The sequence below is a fragment of the Bos grunniens genome, chromosome 3 (assembly GCF_055505025.1).
Source record: "Bos grunniens cultivar Pamir isolate PY7600 chromosome 3, Bosgru_T2T1.0, whole genome shotgun sequence".
NCBI lineage: Eukaryota > Metazoa > Chordata > Mammalia > Artiodactyla > Bovidae > Bos > Bos grunniens.
Window position 1 is genome coordinate 738,593 of NC_141167.1, and position 19,196 is coordinate 757,788.

General features: G+C 55.4%; 1 protein-coding gene across 5 annotated transcripts; it reads left to right on the plus strand.

The window, feature by feature from the left end:
- Positions 1–2,424: 2,424 nt before the first annotated feature.
- FAM240C (family with sequence similarity 240 member C) lies at positions 2,425–15,962 on the plus strand. Of its 5 annotated transcripts, XM_086394127.1 has the most exons (7): positions 2,436–3,240; positions 3,777–4,504; positions 4,983–5,282; positions 10,206–10,349; positions 11,884–12,094; positions 13,548–13,696; positions 15,725–15,962. In XM_086394127.1, exons 6-7 carry the CDS (start codon positions 13,551–13,553, stop codon positions 15,852–15,854), a joined length of 276 nt encoding a protein of 91 aa, XP_086250253.1. In that variant the 5' UTR covers positions 2,436–3,240; positions 3,777–4,504; positions 4,983–5,282; positions 10,206–10,349; positions 11,884–12,094; positions 13,548–13,550; the 3' UTR covers positions 15,855–15,962. The 5 variants fall into 5 exon arrangements, 4 of the variants coding, with proteins under 4 accessions (XP_086250253.1, XP_086250252.1, XP_086250254.1 ...); XR_015161436.1 differs by lacking the exons at positions 13,548–13,696; positions 15,725–15,962 and having other exon boundaries at positions 2,425–3,240; positions 3,777–4,180; positions 4,401–4,504; positions 11,884–13,544; XM_086394126.1 differs by having other exon boundaries at positions 11,884–13,696.
- Positions 15,963–19,196: the final 3,234 nt, after the last annotated feature.

The window sequence follows — 19,196 nt, forward strand, 5'->3', positions numbered from 1 at the left end:
CAGCAGCAGCACCCCCAGGGCCTCAGAAATGCAGACCCTCAGGCCCAAATCAGATCCACGCTGTAAGAAGGCTCGTGAAAACCTTGGTGAGTGAGGGCGCTCTGGTCCTACAAGCCCTTCTAGTCCCAAAAGCCTGTGACGAGGGCCCCCTTCAAGTGTACACGTGTGTCTGTGTCTGTTTTCAGGACCACTGAACACAAATCAGGGAGAGAGGGTAACATTCTGTCACTTAGCTAACGCAGCTTCTAAACTGGTGTGGTCACTATGGAAACGGTATGGAGGTTCCTCAGAAAAGTAAAAGTAGAGCTGCCGTATGACCCAGCAGTGCCACCCCCGGGCGCATACCCAGACAAAACCATGATTCAGAAAGACACACGCACCCCAATGCTCACTGCAGGGCTGCTTACAGCAGCCAGGACATGGACGTCAAGGCTGCGTATCGCCACCCTGCTTATTTAACTTACATGGAGAGTACATCACGCGAAATGCCAGGCTTCATGAAGCCCACGCTGGAATCAAGACTGCTGGGAGAAATATATATAACCTCAGATATGAAGATGACACTACCCTTGTGGCAGAAAGTGAAGAGGAACTAAAGAGCCTCTTGATGAAAGTGAAAGAGGAGAGTGAAAACACTGGCTTAAAACTCAACATTCAAAAAAGCTAAGATCATGGCATCTGGTCCCATCATTTCATGGCAAATAGATGGTGAAGCAATGCAAACAGTGGGAGACTATTTTCTTGGGGTCCGAAATCACTGAAGATGGTGACTGCAGCCATGAAATTAAAAGACGCTTGCTCCTTGGAAGAAAAGCTATGACAAACCTAGACAGCATATTGAAAAGTAGAGACATTACTTTCCAACAAAGGTCCATATAATCAAATCTACGGTTTTTCTAGTAGTCACGTATGGATGTGAGAGTTGGACCATAAAGAAGGCTGAGCATTGAAGAATTGATGCTTTTGAACTGTGGTGTTGGAGAAGACTCTTGAGAGTCCCTTGGACTGCAAGGAGATCCAACCAGTCCATCCTAAAGGAGATCAGTCCTGAATATTCATTGGAAGGGCTGATGCCGAAGCTGAAGCTCCAATATTTTGGCTAACTGATGCAAAGAACTGACTCATTGGAAAAGACCCTGATGCTGGGAGGGATCGGGGGCAGGAGGAGAAGGGGACGACAGAGGATGAGATGGCTGGATGGCATCACCAACTCAATGGACGTGAGTCTGAGTGAACTCCAGGAGTTGCTGATGGACAGGGAGGCCTGGTGTGCTGCCGTCCATGGTGCTGCAAAGAGTCGGACATGACTGAGCGCCTGAACTGGACTGAACTGAGCTGATGGTGGAATCTAAGACATGACACAGATGAACTGGTCTGTGAAATGGACACGGACTGTTGGACATGAAGAGCAGACTCGCAGCCGCCCATGGTGGTGCTGCGGAGGGACGCAGTGGGAGTGTGGAATTAGTAGATGCAATTATATACATAATGAATGAGTTGGCAACCAGGTCCTACTGTGTAGCATAGGGAATGACATTCAACATCCTGTGATTAAACCATAATGGAAAAGAATATGAAAAAGAATGTTTATGTATACAACTGAGTCACTGCTGTACAGCAGAAATTAATACAACATTATAAATCAACTATACTTCAATAAAGTACATTTTAAAAAATGAAATTTCACCTGAAAAACAAAACTAGTGCAGCTCCGCGTGGCTGGTGAAAAACAAGGCCAGGTGTGCGCCCCCGCCCCGCCCCGTTAACCGGCTCCTGGGGAGCCCATGCAGTTTGAGCAGTCGGCTCACCTGCTCTAACAGGTGAAATGCAGGTCCACGGTGAAGTGGTTCCCGGCTCCCGTCCTTTCACTGCTGGGCCCTGTGAGCTGGCAGGAAAGCACCTGCCTCCCCAGTGTGCCACCGTAAGTCACCCCCGTGACCCCCTGTCGTCAGGACGCTTGCTGGACATCACCAGCGTCCAGCAAGCTGAGGCAGGGGCAGGCCCTCTCCAGGGACCTGGAGCAGTGGTACCCTGTGGTCTGGGCCCTGCTCGTCCTCAAATAGCAACCCAGGTGAGTGGAGACCTGGCTCCCCTGCCCGGGGACGCTCAGCAGGTAAGCTCTGCCCCCAGCCCCTCTCCCCTCAGTCTGTGACCCAGGCCCTCCCTTCGCCTTCGGCTTGTAGACCAGGCTGGGATGCTGAGGTCCCTGCCCCAGGGTCAGACCATTGGGGTCCTTGCTCCAGCGTGGACAGCGGCTACTCGGGGAGGCTGGCTCGGGAGAAGGTGGTTGCAGTCCAGTCACCTCTGGAGAAGCCGGACCCAGGCCCTGGGCGCCCGCAGTGGACCCACAAACCCGAGCGCCCCGCGCCTGCCCGCCCTCTCATAAGTGTGGGTTGCGGCCAGCTTAGAGAAAGGACTCCCGTCTGAACACAGTCCTGCCTCAAGTCTGATTCAGCCTGGGGAGCTGGGGTTTCCCAGCCTTTTATCACGTAACGCCTTTTAATGAAGTGGAATGGAAAATTACAAAACCAGTAGACTTCGAAAGTGAAATAATAATAAAGACAGTAATCTTGTTCATTTTCCAGGGGAACTGGGTTTGGTCATTAGAGTGTGTGAAAGTCCCTGTGCGTGAGCCGTCTGTCTGCCTGCCTCTCTCTCTTTCTGTCCCTCTCTCTCTTCCCTATGAACTCAGAAGCCCCCGCCGTGCCCATCGATGCTGGGCTCAGGCTTCCACTCATCCACTTACCTCTTGGATCCGCTCCCATGGACGTTTTCTGTTGTTTTCTAACAGGTTTCTTGGGATACTGTTGACATAAGTAGCCCACGTTTAAAGTGTACAGCTTGTTAGCTTTTGACACACGTGCGCCAGGAAACTTCCCAACTAAGACAGTGAACGCCCTGCCCCCACCGTCGCCAAGGCAGTGTGCGTGGAGGGTTAGGGTCAGCTGCTGGCTCAGGGGTGGGCCGTGGCTGCCAGGACCCAGGAGGAAGCAGAGCCTTAGCGACCGGTACTGAGTCTTGTTGAAAACTCAGGTGAAGATGTGGCCTTAGGACAGACGTGTTTTAGGACATGGCCAAGCCCCTGCTCCACCACGAATTCCTTGTCACCCTGGCCAGGAGCAGACAGGTCTCATCAGCATGTGCAGGTTGAAATGATCTCATCTTACAAAGAAATATTTGGGGTCTAGCTTGGAATTACAAGCAGAAAAAAAGCAATCACCCAGAGAATTTAAGCAGCAGGTAAGGCTTTGTTTTTTGAATTCCACTTTTTTAAGAAGGGATGGGATTTTTCCACTCCAGGTTTTGGGGAGAGGTAGAAAGAAGGGGACTTGGAACCCTGTCCATCCCCAGGACGGGTTTGCTGCCACATTCCTGCTGTGGGGGAATGTGCTGTGGGGCATTTCTGCCTCTGGGGCATTCAGACACGGGCGAGGGTCCAGATGCCAAAGGACCACGCAGAACACTCCGGCTACCTTTGTGCAGGAATCTGCACTGTACCCCAGCGGCTGGCAACCATGACGTCCACAGGTGACGTCCACAGGTGAGGCTCCTGTGACTCAGCCACGAATGCGTGGGGTCACAGTGACCCTCAGGGACACAGGGTGAAGCCGCTCCAGAGTGCTCAGGTCTCACCCTCGCCAGCAAGTCCTGAGTCCAGGGCTTCCTCCCGCCCTGGATTAGATGGTTCTTCCTTCAGATTTTCAAAGGCACCACGGGGAATCTGTAGGAAAACAGGTGCTTAGTATCGCATCTCTCTTTGCAATCTTGCTTAACAGAGGAAGCTTCCCCTTCCACGGAGGCTCCTTCCATGGCTAACACTGACTGTGGAACAGCAGGCTTCGGAAACGCGGCAGCGGCGATCTCTGAAGAACAGCCTGTGCCCTTCAGAGCAGGCAGACACACCCGTCAGAGGACGGGCCAGTTTCGGGTGGAAAATGAGGAGGAGGAGATGTCTGCTTGCCCAGGATGCAGACTCTGTTCTGCGCATCCGCGACGCTTCCACCGCCACCTGGAAAAGCTCCCTGTGTTACATTAATTCAAACCACATGACACGGCTGACTGCAGCCATTTTCTACCTTCAAACAGGGTCCTTTCAAAACAGAAAACATATACAGGTCTGGGGGGCCCTCCGCCACTGCCACCTCCGCCAAACCCGGGCTTTGGAGAAGTGTCCGTTCAGGTTCTCCTCCCATTTGTTGTGGGTTGTTCGGTTTTTTGATGTTGCGCTTGCCTGAGCTGCTGTGTGCTTTGGAGACTAATCCCTTTTCAGTCGCATCATTTGCAAATACTTTCTCCCATCCTGCTGTTTCATTCTGTTTATGGTTTCCTTTGCTGTGCAGAAGCTTTTAAGTATAATTGGTCCCATTTATTTGTTTTTGTTTTTATTTTCATTACTCTAGAAAGTGGATCCAAAGAGAATGAAATAATGCCATTCGCAGCAACATCATGGACCTAGAGATTATCACCTTAAATGAAGGAAGTCAAATACAGAAAGACGAATATGGTATCACTTATATGTGGAATCTTTTAAAGTGATCCAAACGAATTTATTTACAAAACAGCAACAGATTGACAGACATAGAAAACAAACTTATGTTTATCAAAGGGGAGAGCTGGGGGAAGGGAGGATAAATTAGAAATTGTGGATTAGCAGATACACTCCGTTAGACACAACCTACCGTAAAGCACAGGGAACTCTACTCAATATTCTGATCTAACCTACATGGGAAAAAAATCTGAGAAAGAATGGATATATGTATGTGTATAACTGAATCACTTTGCTATACAGCAGAAACTACAAATAACCATCACAGCTATAAATCAACTATATTCCAATATAAAACAAAAGTGTTTTAAAAAAGAAAAATGCTACTTACGCCTGGCTGCTTTACTAAGAGCTAATCCTGTACTGTTTGGAGACTTTCGCTCACACATCTTAGGATAAAGGGGGTTTGATGACAGCTGTTTCTTTTAAACCTCAGCCTCCAGGGGTCCCAGGAGCAGGCCACCAGAGGAGAAAGCGGTGCTGACTCGATCCCTGCAGGAGCCAGTGCGGGCACACTCCCCACTGCCCTCGGGGCCCATCGCGCCTCCAGGGGCCACCGGACGGAAGGCAGCTCGTCTTTCCCAGTGCTGAGCGAGCGCCAGGCCCCGGGTCACCGCGCCGGTATAAAGGGGAGGGGCAGACTCAGCCCGGGCGCTGGGGACACAGGAGGACGCCCGCCCGCAGGAGTAGCCTGAGCAGCCGGGAAGGACCGCAGAGGAAGCCCCGGCTGATGCGGGTGAGCCCGCCGTGGGCACGTGTGGGAGCTGGGTCACATGTGCGTCTGCTGGGGTCTATTTACCTTTGTCCGCAGCCTTTCCCACTCAGAATTCCGGACACCCCGTCCCCGGCCTCCCTAACCCTGCTTCCCACCCCAGGGCCGACTGCGGTGGGTCTGTGTCCACCACCCGCTGCTTTCTGGTGGCCTCTTCTTTCTGTCTGTCTGTCTGTCCGTCTGCTTGCATTCCTGCTCTGTGAGAACTTGGAGGGCTGCCCTGCTGAGCTGGGCTTCCCTGGGGTGAGAGCTCTGAGACCCCATGTCTCTGGGAAGCCCCAGAGAGAGGAGCAGCCGAGCTCCCCTTAAAGTGCCAGGTTCCCCCCGGGTCTGAATGAGCGCAGCGCCCAGCCCCGTCCTCCCGGAGGAGAGGCCATCTGTGGAGTGGATGCCCCCACGCTCAGCACCCCCAGCCCTCCCATGTCGTCAGCCCAAGCTTTTGCCACGTAATCACTGGCTGCCCTGACTCTGGAGGACTCGGCCCTTGGGGACAAACTGCTGCCTCTCTAAGCCTCTTTGGTCTACAGGGCCCCCACAAAGTGGTCACCCGCCCGCCCCCTCAGATCCCACCTCTACGGCCCTCACAGGCTGGCCTCGCTCCTGCCTCCCGACCGGCAGCAATACCCCTGTGACGTCACAAGAAGCACTTGGAAGATGCTCCTGGTCCCTGTCCTTGGCTGCCTGGGCCTGGTTCCAGAACCTTCTGGAGCCCCCAGCAGGGTGATGCATCTTTGAGGGGGGCTAGGCAAAGGCTCACAGGCTAAACTTCAAGAGTGGAGGGCTGTCCCGGGAGGGGAGACAGCCCCCTTGTTTGCTCCCTGAGCCCCAAGACGGCCGGCATTCCCAGGGCAGCGCAGGGCTCGGGGAGATGCACACCAGGCGTGCCCACATCCAGAGACCAAGGGCCTTCACAATGGAAGGCGGCCCCCTCCTCCTGCAGCCTGCTGGAGCCCAGGCCAGCCTTCACAAGGAGCGGTTCCTCCACCAAGCCCACTCCCTCTGGACTCAGGTCAGCAGGCCGGCGAAAGGAAAAGGCCAGGCTGATGAAGTGGCCCTGCATCCAGGCAGGCCGAGGCTCTGCTTACCCTGGACGTGAACGTGTGGAAGTCACTCCTGCAGAGGCCCCGGGCCATGCTCGTGTGTGCCGGACACAGAGGCCCAGGGCCACGCTCGTGTGTGCAGCTGGGCTGCGACCAGGAGAGACTGAGGCCCCAGGGCAGTGGCGGGCAGGCTGGCCATGGGCCATGCTCTCCTCGGAGTCCTCACCATTCCCAGAGGGGATATTGACCCATTTCTTTTGTGTGGGGTCTGTTTAGTATCAGGGTGAGGCTGACTTCATCATATTATGAATTAAGAAGCATTCTTGCCTCTTTAATCTTCTGGACTAGTTTGAGACATACAGGTGTCAACTCTTTAATGTTTTGTAGAATTTATCTGTAAAGCCATCTGGCCCTGGACTTTCATTTGTCAGCAGTTTTTGTGGTTGGTTTGTTTGTTATTGCTGCTGATTCCATTTCATTACCGGTAGTCAGCCTGATCTAATTCTTCCTGATTCAGTCTTGGGAGATTGTATGTTATTAACACTATGAATTTACCCATTTCTTCTAAGCTATCCATTTTATTGGTGCACAGAGTCGGACACGACTGAAGCAACTTAGCAGCAGCAACAGCATGTTGGGTGCAAACATATTTACAATTGTTATAACTTCTTACTGGATTGGCCCCTTCATCATGTAATATACTTTTTTTATGTTTTGTTGCTGCTGCTGCTAAGTCGCTTCCGTTGTGTCCAACTCTGTGGGACCCTATAGACGGCAGCCCACCAGGCTCCCCCGACCCTGGGATTCTCCAGGCAAGAACACTGGAGTGGGTTGCCATTTCCTTCTCCAATGCATGAAAGTGAAAAGTGAAAAGTGAAAGTGAAGTCGCTCAGTCGTGTCCGACTGTTCACGACCCCATGGACTGCAGCCTACCAGGCTCCTCCGTCCATGGGATTCTCCGGGCAAGAACACTGGAGTGGGGTGCCATTGCCTTCTCCATGCCTTGTTGCAGTTTTTGCTTTAAGGTCTGTTTTGTCTGATATAATAGATTTCCTTTCATTTCCGTCTGCACGCAATACCTTTCCCCATCCCCTCACCTTTAGTCTGTGTGTGTCTTTATAGCGCAAGTGAGCATCTGGCAGGCGGCATACGTGGGTCTTATTTTTCCATCCATTCAGCCACTCTATGTCTGGAGCATTTAGTTCACTGACATTTAAAGTGACTATTGATAGGTATGTGCTTATTGCCATTTTGTTAGTTGTTTTCCGATAGCTTTTGCAGTTCTTTTTGCTGCTGCTTCTTTTGCTTCCTTCCCTTGTGACCTCATGACTATTTAATGTCATGTTTGAATTCCTTTCTCTTCTTTGTGTGTCTGTTACAGGCTTTTGATGTGTGGTTATCATGAGGTTCATATATAACAACCGGTAGAAATACGTGACTACTTAATTTGATGACCTCAAGTTCAAATGCATTCTAACCACCCTACGTTATTACCCCCCACACGTTTAGCTTGCTGACATCTCATTTTACACCATAACCACTTATGATGGACATAGATGACATTAACACTTTTGTCTTTAAACTTCCTACTAGATTTATAAGTTGCTGTTCCATTACTCTCACTCAATGTTTGCCTTTACCACTGAGTCTTTTTTCTTTTTCTTTCATACTTAAAGGGAGAAGTCCCTTTAACATTTCTTGTAAGGCCAGTTTAGTGGTGCTGAAATCTTTCGGCTTTTGTTCGTCTGTAAAGCTTTTTCTCTGCCCTTCAGATCTGAGCGATGGCCTCGCCGGCTCGAGTAATCTTGGTTTAGGCTCCCTTTCATCACTTAGTATATATAGCGTCACTTCTTCATCACTTAGTATGTGCAGCATCACTTCTTCATCACTTAGTATGTGCAGCATCACTTCTTCATCACTTAGTATGTGCAGCATCACTTCTTCATCACTTAGTATGTGCAGCATCACTTCTTCATCACTTAGTATGTGCAGCATCACTTCTTCATCACTTAGTATGTACAGCATCACTTCTTCATCACTTAGTATGTACAGCATCACTTCTTCATCACTTAGTATGTATAGCATCACTTCTTCATCACTTAGTATGTATAGCATCACTTCTTCATCACTTAGTATATACAGCATCACTTCTTCATCACTTAGTATGTATAGCGTCACTTCTCCATCACTTAGTATGTATAGCGTCACTTCTCCATCACTTAGTATGTATAGCGTCACTTCTCCATCACTTAGTATGTATAGCGTCACTTCTCCATCACTTAGTATGTATAGCGTCACTTCTCCATCACTTAGTATATATAGCGTCACTTCTCCATCACTTAGTATATATAGCGTCACTTCTTCATCACTTAGTATATATAGCGTCACTTCTCCATCACTTAATATATATAGTGTCACTTCTTCATCACTTAATATATATAGCATCACTTCTTCATCACTTAGTATATATAGCATCACTTCTTTCTGGCAAAGTTTCTGCTGAAAGGTCAGCTAATGGTCTTATGGGCATTTCCTTGTAGGTAACTAGCTGGTTTTCTCTTGCCGCTTTTAAGATTCTATCTTTATCTTTAGTTTGGCCACTTTAATTATAATGTGCTGATGCCAGCCTCTTTGAGTTGTCCTTGTTTAGGGCTCTCTGTGCTTCCTGGACCTGGCTGTCCTTTTCCTTCCCCAAGTCAGGGAAGTTTTCAGCAACTATTTCTTCAAAGAAGTTTTCTGCTCCTTTTCCCCTCTTTTCTCATTCTGGGACCCCTGTATGTGATGTTGTTATAGAAGTCTCTTAAACTAGCCTCATTTTTTACTCTTTTTTTCCTTTTTCTGTTCAGCTCCAATGATTCCACCACTCCGTCTTCCAGATCACAGACCCCTTCCTCTGCTGTTGGAATGATCGAATCGGTTGATTCCTTCTCGTGTTGGTGGTTTTTCCAGCAACTGTTTTCTTCAGCTCTGTTTGGTTCCTCTTTACATCATCTCCCTGTTGAAGTTCTCACTGTTTATCCTTCTTCTGCGTCCATGAGCATCTTTGTGAGCGTAACCATGAGCTCCTTACTAGGTAGACGGCTGACCCTTACCTTGTTTAGTTCTTTCCCTGAGGTCCTCTGCGCCCTGCTTTTGCCTAACTCTCTGTGTTCGTTTCTATGTGTTGGGCTATTTGGTTACTCTTCCCAGTCTTGGATGAGAGGCCTTAGGTGAGAGATGTCCTTGGGGGCCCACGGCATGCCCCATCCAGTCCCCAGAGCTCCATGCTGCTGGAGGGCCCCTCTGTGGGCTGCAAGGACCCTCCTGTCATGGGGGGCTGACTGCGGCAGACTCCCTGAAGGGCAGGGCAGGCCTCTGAGCAGTGAGCTGTGTGGCCCCAGTGGGGCATGGGACAGTGGCCGGCCCACTGGCGGCCAAGGCCAGCCCCCCACGTGCTGACCTGGGGGCACTCAGGATGGACCGAGAGCAGCCACATGTGGGGGCAGAGGAGCCCCCAGGGCTGGCGCTGGCCCCTGGACTTGCTGTGGGCAGGGCTAGCTCCCCAAGCGCATGGTGCCCAGCCAGTGGTGGGCAGGAGAGGACGGGTGCGGACAGCTCGTGCTGGCTAAGCCGCTGGCATCGGAGGCCAGGAGAGGGCTCCAACGCGGTGCCGGCCAGCGCTGGTGCCCACTTGGCAGCACAAGCCTCCCACAGGGGCTGCTGCCAGCATCTGTGCCCCAGGGCTGTCCACGGGGCCCCGCCTCCCCAGAGGCACCCCAGGATCAGCCGGGGGTCTGACCCTGGCTCCTGCAGACTGCCACCCGACCCCGGGTCTCCCCAGCCTGGCAAGCAGAGTCTGTTCCCGCAGCCCTCCAGCTCTCCTGAAAGGAAGCCAGACATTCTGGGAGCTCGCCTTCCTGCTGCAGGAACCCCAAGCTGAGGAGCTCGACGAGGGGCTCAGACCAACCTGCTCCTTGGGGGAACCTCTGCGACTGTGAACTCCAGCCCACTGGTGAGTTGCTGGCCGCAGGCTGCAGCTCTCCATACGCTGTGTCCCCACCACGGCTGCCTGTCTGGCTGTGGGTCTGTTATGTCTTCAGTCCTGGGTCCCCCTTTCTGCTAGTTTTCTGGCCACTCTCACTGATGTTGCTCTGAGTGTCTGTGGGAGGAGGTGAGCTCAGGGTCCTCCTTCTGCACCATCTGGGCCCCCAGCACTGCTGGTTTCGGAGCTGTTACTGCCGCCTCCCACACAGCTCACACGTGCGCAGCCTCCAACCTCCTGCAGGGACACCGGCCCTGCTGGGCGGTCAGAAGGGGTGGGGTCCTCACGGTGCAGACCTGACTGCGGAGCAGGGCTCATCCCTGGGGGCTCGGAAGGGGCTGCCCCCAGGCCGAGGGGGGTGGCCACACGGAGTCCGTGAGTGAGGAGGGGTCTCCCCTGGGGCCCAGGGCATCCTGCAGTTTCACCGTCACAGTGGAGCCTGGCCCCGGCTGGGCTGCTCTTGCCCCCAAATCTAGCCTGTCCCCCACCCCGTCCCCCGCGGGTCGGGACGGCCGCCCTCCCAGCCCTCGACCCTGCCGGCTCCGCCCCCTGCCCTTCTCGCCTGCGAATGTCTCCCTGCTCCTCCATCACACCCCAGCAGGTGCAGGCTTGGGCTCGGGGCACTGGGGTTAGTCACACGGCCTTGCAAACGCCGATCCAGCAAGCAGGCAGCTCCAGAGCCTTAGAGCTGTTTCTAACGGGTCTGCGGCCAGCCTGCAGCTTCTCCTTTAGTTCTCATAAGCCCCCTGTGCCCGAGTGCAGAGGGCTGGTCTCCCGAGCGCTCTTGGACCCCGAAGCGGGCGGCGGGTCGTTTCCCTCTCTTCTCCTGGTTCCCGCGCCGGCACCCCTGCTCCTGCCCTGCGCCCCGGCCCCCAAGTAACAGGGAACTCGGCCCCTACCTGCTTCCACAGGAAGATCTTCAGGCCTTGAGCCAGCCTCCCCTGGCTCCCGCTGTGCACACGTGGGCCTGGGCTGGTCTTCCTCCAGGGCTTGTGGCCTTCAGATTCCCGGCTCTGGCTGCAGCTGCCCACAGCTGTGCCCACAGCCAGCCCTGTGTCCCAAGGGTCAGCCAGTGTGCAGGCCCCAGAGGTGGCTCCCCGGCCCTCACACCCACACACACACATGCAGCGTGCAACACACACGGGAGCTCCTTTCGCACCTCAGGCTGCCCGGGCATGGTGCTGAAACCCGACCCTGTACTCTGAGGCTACTGGGGGCTCAGGGAGGCTCTTCTGCACAGGGGCTCCACTAGTCTCCACACCCGTGGCCTCAGTCCCACACGTGGCCTGGCCCTTGGCCTCGAGGAGCCGAGCACTTACACAGCTCTGCTCAGCCGACCCCTCACCCGGACGCAGACAAATGACCTGCCTGCCTGGAGGACCAGAGGCCAGGCATCCTGTACCCACAGCTTCTAACAAAGGTCCCAGATTGTGCATCTCACCATCTTCCCACCAAACGCAGATGCAGACTTTCTCTAACCAAAGTCGTCTCTCCATCCTTTCAGACAAGAGCATCTGGCATGTGGGCCTGAGCCCAGGGTGACAGTTTCCTTCTGGCCCCTCGAGAAACCCCGTGACAAACGGCAGCCGGTTCAGCAGGGTCAGGGTCCTGCTGGGGGCGGATTCTCCCAGCCACGCCAACCACGGGAACCATACAACCCACACCACAAACGTGAGCTCAGGACAAACACCTGTGCTTGAGACTGAATTCTCAAGGTCAAGTCTGACCAGCTTCGGGGGTTTGAAAGCCCACACGTGCCTTAAGAGTTGAGCTGCAGAGGCAGGCCGCACTGGGCCCCTTCTTCATGGCGTGGTTAGAAGCACGGAGTAGCAGAGAAGCCACCATTGGGTGGGGGGGCTTCATCCACTGCTGCCCCCGACCTGCTCCTCCTCTGCTGGGAGGGAGCCTGGTTGGTCCTGCAGTCCCCACGGTCGGAGGTTTTAACAACAGCCAGTTCCAGATGAAAAACCTCGCTTTCTGTCCCCGGGATCTTACCTTGATCTCAGTTCCTAATTATGCCAGGGGTGCCTTTGGAATGACCTTGCCTGGTCTCAGGGGTCCACAGGGGGTCTGGAATCTCCCGTGAGGCTTCTTTGGACCAGTGTCCACCTTGCATCCTGGAATGAGGGGCCTTGATAGGAAGCACGTGATGCAGCAAGTCCAGCACATGAGGCTGTGACTCGTCGGACAGTCTGTCCCTCACCGTCCCCAGGGGAGGGCGGCGGGGCAGAGGGAGCGTGGTTTCCGTGGGAAGGCCCAGGGGAGGCAGGCGGAGGGTGGGCAGGCCTGTGGGATTCCAGGGGTCCTGAGGTGCAGGGCCGTCCCTGGCTGTCTGGCACCCCGTCCTGGGTGAGGAGGGCAGGTGGATTGTGGCCCAGAGCGTGGGTTCCCCAAGGAGAGGGTGAGGGTCCCGCATTGTTCAGTGTGTATTTCAAAAGTGCACCAGGAGGCCCAGACCCAGCACCAGGGCATCAGAACAAGGCGTGTAGGGGTGGGTGTGCAGGGCGGACATCAGGACGCTGGAGACACGGTGAGCACAGTGACGAGCTGGGAGGCACCACAGACTTGGAACAGAAGGTGACGTGTGCCATCCTGGAGGCGAAACTCAAGACCCGGTGTGGGCAGGGCGGCTTCCCTTGAGGCCTCACCCGTTGGTGGGTCCCAGGTCCTCGCGGGGTGTCCCTCTGTGGTCTGTGTCCCGACCACCCCCCTGTAGGGACACCGGTCCTCCGGGTCAGGGCCCCTGGTGACCTCACTTAGCCTTAGTCACTTCCATCGTGCTTTGCCGTCCTGGGGTCAGACGCACAGAGCAGCCACTCGGGGCTCAGGCAGGGCCGCTGCTGTGTGGGCACCACACACCCCCCAGCCATCTCCACCTGGGATCACCCACATGAGAAGCAGAGAAGAGTTGCTGTCACTTAAGTTTCCAAATGCCCAAAGGCCCCAAATGGGATTTACCATCAACTGCTACTTCCCCTAATCTAGGAAACCAGTCCAGAAGGCGGCAAGCCCACTGGTCTGAATGCTCTGTGAGCCCCCTGACAGTCTGACCCCCAGGAAGGTGCAAGGGGGTGAGGGAAACGTCTGGGGTGGAGCCGCCTTCTTATCGGTAAGCTCTCAAACCAGCACAGCACAGCATGACAGATCTGCACATTCTCCTTTATCCAGAACATGAGCAAAAGCTACACCATGAAGTACCACGGAAGGGTAACCTATGATGCCGACGTGCTAAAGATGTTTTGGGAGAAAAAAATCAAGCTTCACACGGAACAACTGCAAAAGGAGGACATGAGGATCCGCAGGAGCGCCCTGGACAGGTGAGCTCGGTGCCAGCAACCTGAGGGCACAGAGACACACCTGTACCGGGGCTGCCAGCCTTCAGGATGCAGTCTAGAGACCCCGCCACCACCCACTTCCCACCCTCAGATCAGTGTCACCTGAGGAGTGGGTATGAACCACTGAACATCAGCCATGCCAACTCAGCTTCAGCATCACATCACTGTTCAGTAGTGGTAGAGAAGAACACCCCATCCATCCCTCGCCCGTCCCTCCATCACCTTATCCCTCCATCACCCCATCCGTCCGTCACCTTATCCCTCCATCACCCCTTCCCTCCATCACCCCATCCCTCCATCAACATATCCTTCCATCACCCCTTCCCTCCATCATCCCTTCCCTCCATCAACCCTTCCCTCCATCATCCCTTCCCTCCATCACCCCTTCCCTCCATCACCCCATCCCTCCATCAACATATCCTTCCATCACCCCTTCCCTCCATCATCCCTTCCCTCCATCACCCCTTCCCTCCATCATCCCTTCCCTCCATCACCCCTTCCCTCCATCCCCTTATCCCTCCATCACCCCTTCCCTCCATTACCCCTTCCCTCCATCACCTTATCCCTCCGTCACCTTATCCCTCCATCACCCCTTCCTTCCATCACCCCCTCCCTCTATCACCCATCCCTCCATCACCCCATCCCTTCATTCCCAATCTCCTGAGGGCCCTGTAGGAAGTTGCCCTGCAGAGTTCATCTGATTTCATCTGTTTTCTGACATTTGCTCCCGCTGGATGCAACCAATCAGCAAGTCCATCCTGCTCCTTGTCACACACGTGCTTGACTTACAGACTCAAAGCCAACCCCACCTTCTTCCTGAGTGGACGCAGGGGCCCGTGGGTGCTAAGGGGAGTGTCCTAGGTGACCCTGCGAAGTGGACAGTTAAGAGGGAATGTTAGCACATAATTTGCACCAAGACAAAGTCTCAGATGGCCAGAAACCTCCAAAGTGGCCCCAACCTTAGTCCCCAAATAGCACCAGCAGCTGCTGCCCTGCGAGCTAGGCTAGAAAGGCGGATTCTTGGCTACTGTGGAGGGCTCAGCCTGGGTACTGACCCTGCCAGGGGCCAGAGGTCTGGTTGCCATGCTGCCCCCCCATCCAGTGCTTCTGGCCACTCGGCACAGATGTGCGGCTGCGGCGCCTCCTGTCCACACCGTGTGGCCCCCAGAGCTGGCCACTGTCCTCCCCTGGCCTCCTGGGGGGGAGGTCCTGGCACAGAACCCTCATTTGAAGGGCTCCTGGCCCAGGATCCCTGCTGGGTCTCCGTGGCCTCCTCCCTGTCCTTCATGTGCCATCAGGCCCAGGACATTCTGGGTCTCAGCCCATGAGAGAAGGTCCCAGGAGCAGGCTGCGGGTCAGCACTGCCTCACCGGTGACTGAGGCCCTGGGCGGGGCTGACAGCCTCACCTGTCAGGGGAGACGTGCTGGTGACATGGCCTCAGCCCACCCCCAGCCCCGCCCCTGGGCAGCAGCAGCTCCGCCCTCATCCCCAGGCGGTCAGGGCTGTCCTGGCCTCTCCACTGGCTCGGGGGAGGCGCCCTCCTCCCTGTGTGGGCGCTTCCCACCAGTTTGCCCCGCAGTCCCGGAGGCGGGTCCAGGCCAGGCTCCCATCCCAGCCCGCTCCCTCCAACCCAAACCCCTTGCTCACATGGGGCCCAAGGGCATGTTCAGTCTACGGGGGCCTGACCCCTCGGCGGGCCTGTCTCCCCCGGGTCACCACTGGGAGTCGTGCTGTGGTCCCAACCACAGACCCCTGACCCGGGAAGCGAGCTCCTGAGGGCCCACCTGTGGTGCTGGGTGGGGCAGGCCAGTCAGGGCACTGCGTCCTGGCCTCTGGTCCTGCAGGGGCCTGCCTGCCCCCGGCTGCACTTTCCCTTCTGGGAGGAGCCTACGGGGCCCTTCCTGGTGGGCAGGCGTGGCCCTAGGAGATGAGACGGGGCCGGCACCGGGCACGGGCCTCGGGCAGCCCGGTGTGCTGGGTCCTCACTGAGCCCAAACGGCCTCCCCCAGGCTCCGCGACGAGTGGGCTCGGCAGCTGGAGAGAAGGAACCAGATGCTGCAGAGCTCCCAGGAGGCGCCCCCGCGGCCAGCCCCGCTGGGCACCCCCGCCCTGCGCACCGGGGACCAGCTGGCGGCCTGAGAGCACAGCTCCCTGCGGCCCCGCACCGCCCTTGTGGCCGCCCAGCCCCCACGTGGTTTTGTGTCTCTAGCATGATGTAAGTGCCCAATAAAATCTCAGATGAGTGGATGTTTTGTGACCATTTTTATTCATACCTGTAAAATGTACACACACTAAAAGTGAACATGATGCTACTAACTTCCAGTAAGTTAGAAAGAAATCTCCGGACTGTGGGGACTTGGGCAAATTTGAACACAATTTAATTCATCTTTGATCAAAATGTCTGCAAAAGCTCAGCCTAAGGACAGTGCCCGACGTGAAGCTGTGTAAAGCCGTGTGCTCCCCAAGTCCCTTCAAAGTCCTCACTCACCACCACATCATCTCAGGAAGCGACACAGCCTCTTCCTCACTTGGGTTTGGAGGCACAGTCTCCGGAGGCCGCAGAGGCTGGTAGGGCTGGGACTCAGTGTTTCAGTGTCACCCCTGCCTGTCCCCCCAGCGGGGGCTGTGACTTCCCCGGGACCCCGGATGAGAAGGGGGCTTGAGCCCGCAGCAGAGGCCAGGCTAAGACAGGAGGACCGGGAGCCAACCGGATGCCCACAGTGGGAGCCACCAGGGCACCTCGCTGGCAGGGCAGGACTCCCGGGAGGGGGCTGGGGCCCGGCTGTGCTGTCTCTGCAGATAATATAACGGGGAGGACAGATCCGACTCCACCTCAGGTCTTTAACCTTTGTGTTCCGGCGCCTTCGCTATGAGTTAGCAATGTTGGCCACAGCTTGAAATACACAGGTCAGCCCACTCTCAAGCCTCCGACCTTTACAGGCATAATACTTTCTCATTCATACAGAGATAAAGAGTTGCAGAACAGAGGATAACATCTTCCTGTTGGAGGTTTACAGGAACATCGTGACCTGACCTATGTGGGCAGCTGCGAGAACAAAGGAGTCCCATAGCAAGAAGCCCACCACAAGCAGCCAAACGCCCTCCCCTTTCAGAATAAAAGGGTCCTGAATTCTAAGTCCGCCGAGACGCTCTTGGGGACTCTGGTCCACCTTGTCTCCGTCTGCTGGCTTTCTGAGTAAAGTCGCTGTTCTGTGCCACAACTCATCTCCCCAATTATTGGGCTGTTGTGTAGTGAACAGTACAGATTTGGACTCTACAACAGTTGGGTTTGGGTTCTGTTTTGTTCTGACCCCCGATCCAGTTGGCAAGGACAGGGAGGGGTTGTCGGAGCTTCTCCAGAGACTTAACCAAAGGAAAAAACGCCAACACAAATGGCCACGTGACATCCACGGCATTTCCAGAGCTGTCCTCAGTAGACTGGACCACAAGTGGATATCCAGCAGAAAAGGTCCGGAATCAGACACAAATACAGGTGCGTGACTCAGCCAAATGGCCGTGGAGAGGGCCCACAGAAGGCCCGGCGCAACACCAACCTGCAGACGCACGTTCCTGGGCCACCCTGCAAGCTGTCCATCAGAGCTCGTGACTCAGGACATTCCACTGATGAACACGCGGGGAATGTGGTGATTAATGGCCCTAAAAATAGCTGGAGAATAGAAGCCCGTCACTAAGACGTGAAAAGCCCCAAGCTGCTCCAGGGTAATTTCATCTGATGATGTGCTTAGAGCTCCGCGCTGTCAACACGGATAAACAGAGACGTCTGCTTGGACCGTCTGGGGGACGGGCGTGTTGGCGCGGAACCCCGTCCTCAGGGCCCGCCCCGCTGCAGTGACCCGCTGACCTTCCTCCTCGTGGCAGAAGCCAGGGTGGCATGGAGACAAGGCTCTTCACCAGCCGCAGCCTCTCCGCCACTGATCTTTGTCCCCAAAGCTGAGCTACACCCGAGACCAGACGGTGCTTCATGCAGGGGACGGAAGAAGGGGGCGGCGACGGAGGAAGGGGGCGGCGACCGAGGAAGGGGGCGGGGCCACACCTGGGCGCTCTGGACCGAGCCCTCCTCTCGCCCTGCCCTTTTGCAATTTTCCATGTGTGCAGAGCATATTTAGGGGCTGGATTTCAAACACCTACTCTTTTTTTTCTGGAGGAGATTTTGAGACACAGAAAAATGGGAGCAGAGCCTGGAGGAGACACAGAGAGTCTCTTCCGTCCACAAGGCCTCTCCCTCCCCCAGGACCTGGAGCAGCTGAGGAAGGCCATGCGGCCCAAGGGCTGGGGGTCCCCTGGGCTGCCTGGACTGCGGGGGTGGCCCGGAGTGAGGGCTCGTCTGCCATCGTGTGGGGGCCGACGCCCGCTGCAGGGGTTCTGTGCAGTTCCTGCCACCCTCAGAGAGCCGGGCCCCTGCACTGGGCGGTCAGCTCTCTCCAAAGCAGCATGGCTGCTCGGCTCTGACTTATCTGAACACAACGGGACAAGGCCCGCTAGCTAACTGAGCTTTGGTCTGCTAAACCATGGAAGGGTTTGCCGGATTCAACGATGTTGAGCAGAACCACACACTCTGAATAGTCACTGTGGCCCTGAGTCCACAGCTGCTCGTCCTCCAGAGCTGAGTTGGGTCCGGGAGCTGAGGGACTGCCAGGCACAGCTCCAGGGCTGGGGCCTCCCTCTGCTGGGCTGGTCCTCGTCCCTGGGTTTGGTCCTCGTCCCTGGGCTCCTTGCCCGGCCTGGGGGGGACTCGGAGCATACCCTGTTCTGGCAGGACCACAACCCTCAGCCCAGAAACCCCCTGATAACATGGTCATCTTTCTACCACTTCCTCTCAGTAGAACATGACAGGGTCTTGCTGCCATGTGAGTTACAAAGAAAACTTGTGCTTTTCAGAGCTGTTTGGACCCGGGAATGCGGGTGAGGGTTTGAGGGGCTGTCGACTTGGGAAGAGAAGCACTCACACGGGGCTGGTCTTTGACTTAGATCCCTGGGTGGCACCCTGGGGGCTTCCTGGAGGAGGGTCCCCTGGATGGGGCGGTGATGCTGGGACCTGGCAAACCAAGAGCAGGGCCAATTTCAGGAGGAAGGCCTCCCAGAGGTGGCTGGTGCTTACCATGCCTCTTTCCTCAGCATTCATCTTTAAAAATAAGAGCATTTCCCAGACTAGCCAAAATTAAGTTACTGTACTTAACAGAAAAGTATAAAGACTCTTGAACACCAGCTAATGCCAAGTCCCTTTTCGACTGTCCCCGGTTCCTGTGAGAGCAGGTTTGTGTGACCGAGACTCACATCAAATAGGTCCCCTCCCGCAGCTCTCGGGAAAACCAGCCCTGGGGACAGTACCCTGGCCGAGTGCACTCACTGCTCTGCTCGCCCGTCCTGTCTCATTCCTCAAAGACAGAAACTGTCTCTAAGGGAGCAAGGGGCTTGACCTAAACACAGAGGCTGGATGGCCTGCCACCAAAACCAGCACCT

Coding starts and splice junctions, on each gene's coding strand:
- FAM240C (XM_086394126.1), top strand. CDS start 13,551: ATGAGCAAAAGCTACACCATGAAGTACCACGGAAGGGTAACCTATGAT. Junction 13,697..15,724: donor CGCAGGAGCGCCCTGGACAG/GTGAGCTCGGTG, acceptor GGCCTCCCCCAG/GCTCCGCGACGAGTGGGCTC.